Here is a 5,589-nt window from a genome sequence, read left to right on the forward strand (position 1 = left end):
AATCATTTTAGCATCAAGTTTTTCAATTTTTACAACCCACTAGTTTTTTTTTTTCTTTTTTCTTTTGAGTGCAAGCAAGTAACAACCCAATAATATTATAATAAAATACTATTTTCAATTTTCACAACTTAGACAAATAACAGGCTCCACTAGTAGGGTTAGACCGAGAGACTTTTGGGACATGAAATGAACAACACACCTCCTTAGCTACTACCTGTCCAAGCTCAGTTGCCAATCACACAGAAGAAAGAGAAGCAAAAAAAGAAATTCAGAGACACGGATGGCTGCAGCTGTGTGCTAGTTTGGTTGCCAAGAAGAAGATGCAGGAATATATTAGCAACCAGTTTAACAATTGGACAGAGATCTCAAGTGCATAACTTTTATATTTATTAATGTACTCTGTTTCTTTTTGTTTCAGAAACCTACATCAGGTAAAATATACATCAAAAAATTACATGGAAGTATGACTGGCGGAGACAAATAATGACAGATGCGCCCAAGATTGATTTTAGGGGTAACATAATAATCATACAGTTGCAGCCTTGAGAGACAAAAAGTCTGAAATCTTGTTCGTGTAAAAATCTGGTTGTATGGAGTTGTTAGGACTCTGAAGCACTGATAAAGTGGTGACACCTATTAGACAGAAAGGAAAAGCGCCTTAGTTAGCTCAAATACATCACAAACTCGAGAAAACTTGGGCCAAAAATGCAGACTTCAGTTTAGTTACCTGAGAGAACAAGAAAAGTTTTGTAACCACCATTTTGTCCAAACAGAATATCAGTATCTAATCTGTATCCCAACCATGCAAATCTGTGACTTCACTTCATGATGCCAAATCTGTCATTGATTAAATTCAACTGACTAATATCAGCAATTATATGACCAATATGTTTTCTTCAGATCCATTGAAGTTCACTTCTTTAAGATGTCAAGTGTTCTGCGACTTAGTACATGTCAGCTACTAATTAGAATGCAAAATTACATCACGAAAATTGTACATTCTGTTACAATAATTGCATTCTTGTATTTACAAAATCATTGATGTTTACCTCATTAGTCAAAGTCATGTCTTTTGCCCTTTGAGTGTCTTTTTAACTTTTAAGACAGGGCACATAAGCTAGATGGTTGCTAAGTATAGTGAGTGATTAAAAAGATGAGTCAATGATGAAACTCCTCTAATGTTTGTCAGAAAACCAAATACAGAAATTTAACTTCAATAACTAAAGAATTAATCTACAGTAAGATAAAACAATGAAGAACAATAAATAAAGCATTTGACTTACTCGTTTGCTAAGTAGCCCCACAACCAGCGGCACACGTTGAGTAGATCCACGGATAGTGCCAACCAGAGAACCACCACGGTCCACCTGAAGTTGAGTGTAAATTATAGTAGCTATTGAGAGAAAATTATAGTAGCTTCATCAATTCGGTAACAACCTGTTTGGCTAGGTATTTTCAGGTCCAGAAATTCAAAATTTCCCAGTCAACTTTAGAAGTTTAGGTCTCATATAATCAAGTCATTTGGAACCACTAACCCATGCATCAGTAAATGCATCATAGATAATCTGATTCAGTATTCTGAACATTAACAAGTTCAATAAATTCTAAAAAGTTTTTTATTTATTTATAAGATTGAATAAAAGGTGGCCGTTTTCACAGTCCTATCTCCTCTCCCTTATTTTATGCTTTGATATATTGAACAGAAACAAGGAGATGAGAGCATATATAAATGTGAGTGCAAAGTGTACAAATAGGAGTGTGAAAATCGCTACCCCTAACAAATGACTTTTGAAGTTAAAACAAATTCCAATTAGGAAAATCTTTACATGTTTTGCAGCATAACACAGTTGAAAATAATCTAATTAAAACACAAAGTGCAACAAGAGAGGAGAGAAATGAACCTGCCCATTCCTGAGCATCTTTGAGATGAGTGACAGCATCACGATTTGTTGCAATGAAAAGACATCCAGGGTTTTCACGTACACAGTGTCACATACCTTCCATCACATAAACATTGATTAATGATAACTGCCACCAGAGAAGACCAAATGCAATACATGTAACAAGTACACTGCATATATAATAAGACCATAATGTTTATATGGTGTTGGCACTTGGTATAGTAACATGTATATTACCTTCCATTTAGTACTTTGTAACACAATGTTTGCATATAAGCCTGAATTTGAGCACAAGTACAGTCCATAGAAAAATAAAGAAAAAAATATAGTGAATTGTGGCAGTTATGTGGCATCTATTTTTCAATCCAAACCTTCAGACATTAAAGTTTAAATATTAAACCGAAGCCCTAATAATTTCTGAGGCAAGAAGAATCTAAAACAGATGCGTGCACACACAAAAAGATGATTTCAAAAAATTATTGTCTGGTGGTGGTAGAGAAAAAAAAAATTAGATTTTCTGGAGCAAACTGCATGTTCCCGGGAGAGGGCAGGCAGTGATGATCCTCCTTTGCTTCATCCACTACATCAACATTCATACTAAATAATTAGCAGGGGAACTTTTAGTTTCCAAATATTTGCTTTTACATCCAAAGAAGATGTAGACCTCGTTATGTCTCTCGAGCAACAATTTGCTATTTATACCTGAAGATCTTTTAAACTACAGGTAAGCTTTTAAGCTTTATCCTAAATTTAAAATGAAACTGAAGATACAAATGCAAGGGAAATAATGACACCAAGTTTTGTGCAATGCTCTTGTTAGCCAAATGAATAACAAGTCATTTGATTTCACAGACTAGAATATAAAATAGAAAAAGTACTGTACAAGTAACAGCATCATGTACTTCAACTTATATGATTTCGGACTCATACTTACTTGTCCACCAATGTATTGATATCCAGCAAGCTCAAGCTCCTTCAAGATACCTTCCTCACCAATCACATAAACCTATAAAAGGCTCGATCTCATCAGTCTATTTACATCTAAGTTCATGATTAACATGCACCAGTTAATTCATTTAGTGCTAATCATGAGGTTCCAGATGCAAGGAAATCACAACAATATAAACTTCTTTCAGAATACGCAAAACTTGGAATCCCCATGGAGAAAACACACTAGCAAACACAATTTACCATGCCTGAAAAGCTCAATTAGTATGTATCTAGAACTGACAGACTTGTCTCGTCTTTAGACTCAACAATAAGTCGAAGTCTTCGCATAATGCAATATGGCTCAGATTTTCAATATTCCAGAGCCAAGTGTTTCAAGAGACAGGCCACCAAATCGATGGGTTCAACGGACCAACGAACAACCTTTAAAAGGAGTCACAAAGGTGACAAAAACCAATTAATTCAACCATGGCCAGCTACCAATTAAATAAATACCAAATTGCTTCTAAACAGAATTGACATTATCAACCAACAAAAGACTCTAACTTTAACAAATCAAGAGACAATAAGTGAAAACCAATCAGATATAATTAAACCACAACCCATGTAAATTACTTTTTTGTTAAGAATACCAGCACCTATGCAAATGCTTCCTTGGTTACACTAGCCAAATTAACCCAGATGTCAAAATCAAGAACGATTAACATTATCCCTACAAAATAATCTCAAAATTATAGCAGAGCAGAATTAACATTACCATGATATAAGCAAGGGCTCAGATTTTTTATAACCTCAACTAAACCAAATATCAAGATCAAACGCGATAAACATTAGCAAAATACACAAACTAAATTCACATTTCTGATCAATCAATAAAACCTAACCTAAGATCAAAATCAGCAGCATTAACATTACCACAACACGGGGAAAAAGTAAGAAAATTTGTGATCAAACGCAACATCAAAATTAAGCGAAATTAACATTTCACAACTTAAAAGGCTCGACTTTCACAACCCAGAATCAGAATGAAGAAAATTGATAACCAAAATCATTTTATAGAAACTAGAATAAGAAAATAAAAGAGAACTGTCATAATTAAAAATAAAATAAGCAGAAAGCCACCTGGTATCGATGTGAGGCGACATCATTGGAATCGTCGGAGTCGTTGTCGATGAATGCGTAATCCACAACTCCAGCTTCGTCGCTGTCTCCATAGCGGTGGCTGAGATTGGTATATACCGTAAAATTATAAAATAAAAAAATAAAAAAAGGGTATAGCCGAACGACTATACTATTTTTATTTTATTTTTTTAATCGTATAGCCGGCCGGCTATACTAATTTTATTTTATTTTTAAATCATATAGCCGGGCGGCTATACTATTTAAATATTCGAAGATATTTACAACGTATACCACACGGTTGCACAATTTTTATAAAATAGTATAGCCGGGCGGCTATACGTTTTTTATTTTATTTTTTATATAGTATAGCCGAGCGGCTAGACAATTTTTATTTTAGTTTTTTTAAATAGTATGGCCGCACCTATATTTAAACAGTATAGCCGCTCGGCTGTACTGTTTAAACAGAAAATCCCCTAGTCTCTTTCCCTCTCTTGGCTCTCTTCCAAAATACATGTTCACCTCACCACACCAACGACAACGACGACAATTCCTTCCTCTGCCAACTCCACGAATTCCAGCTCAAGATCTCTCACTTAGGGATTTACGGCCACTTCAAGCTTTATGTTTTATAATTTTTTTTTTCTTCAATTTGTTCCCTCTGTAACCTTCATATAAAAAATAAAAATAATAAAAACTGCAAAAAGAAGTTTACTTTTTTTTAATATAGGGAAGTTTTAATGTTTAAGCCCATTTTACAAAACCCAACCCATTAGTTATATTAAAAATTAGGTTAGATATCTTCTTCTTCCCAGCGTTGCCTACTCCTTCCTCTTGCTGTTTCGACTTCATCTCTTTCTCGGTCTTTCTTCCTAACAAGCAGCGCCTCAATGCCACCTTAAACGTCGCCGCCTCTGCGCGCTTCAACCGAGCCTCGTCGATGCCCAGGCGGCCTAGGCGGGAGCTAGGAGGCCTAGGCGGGTCTCTCCCGGTCTTTCTTCCTAACAAGCAGCGCCTCAGCGCCACCTTAAGCGTCGCCGCCTCTGCGCGCTTCAACCTCGCCTCGTCGATGCCCAGGAGGCCTAGGCGGGCTCTAGGCGGGCTCTAGGCTGCCTAGGCGGGCTCTAGGCTGCCTAGGCGGGCTCTAGGCTGCCTAGGCGGGCTCTAGGCGGCCTAGGCAGCACCCCTGTCCAAGCTCAGTTGCCAATCACACAGAAGAAAGAGAAGCAAAAAAAGAAATTCAGAGACACGGATATGGCTGCAGCTGTGTGCTAGTTTGGTTGCCAATAAGAAGATGCAGGAATATATTAGCAACCAGTTTAACAATTGCACAGAGATCTCAAGTGCATAACTTTTATATTTATTAATGTACTCTGTTTCTTTTTGTTTCAGAAACCTACATCCAGTAAAATATACATCAAAAAATTACATGGAAGTATGACTGGCAGAGACAAATAATGACAGATGCGCCCAAGATTGATTTTAGGGGTAACATAATAATCATACAGTTGCAGCCTTGAGAGACAAAAAGTCTGAAATCTTGTTCGTGCAAAAATCTGGTTGTATGGAGTTGTTAGGACTCTGAAGCACTGATAAAGTGGTGACACCTATTAGACAGAAA

At 36.4% G+C, this 5,589-nt stretch overlaps 1 protein-coding gene across 1 annotated transcript; it reads right to left on the minus strand.

The window, feature by feature from the left end:
• Positions 1 to 359: 359 nt before the first annotated feature.
• On the minus strand, positions 360 to 4,741 carry LOC148292700 (phosphoglycolate phosphatase 1A, chloroplastic-like). The gene is made up of 7 exons (XM_088245902.1): positions 4,738 to 4,741; positions 3,972 to 4,135; positions 2,836 to 2,907; positions 1,902 to 1,997; positions 1,284 to 1,367; positions 728 to 837; positions 360 to 633 (listed from the first exon to the last, which is right to left on the minus strand). Exons 1-6 carry the CDS (start codon positions 4,739 to 4,741, stop codon positions 778 to 780), a joined length of 480 nt encoding a protein of 159 aa, XP_088102028.1. The 3' UTR covers positions 360 to 633; positions 728 to 777.
• Positions 4,742 to 5,589: the final 848 nt, after the last annotated feature.

This window comes from Prunus avium, chromosome 8 (assembly GCF_965620075.1).
Source record: "Prunus avium chromosome 8, drPruAviu1.hap1.1, whole genome shotgun sequence".
NCBI lineage: Eukaryota > Viridiplantae > Streptophyta > Magnoliopsida > Rosales > Rosaceae > Prunus > Prunus avium.

Bases quoted from the DNA above. Each gene is read 5' to 3' on its own strand.
- LOC148292700 (XM_088245902.1), bottom strand. The intron at 2,908-3,971 runs GTGGCTTTCTGC...AGCCTTTTATAG, and splicing joins TCGCCTCACATCGATACCAG to GTTTATGTGATTGGTGAGGA. The intron at 838-1,283 runs GTAAGTCAAATG...AATCAATGACAG, and splicing joins TGGGGCTACTTAGCAAACGA to ATTTGGCATCATGAAGTGAA.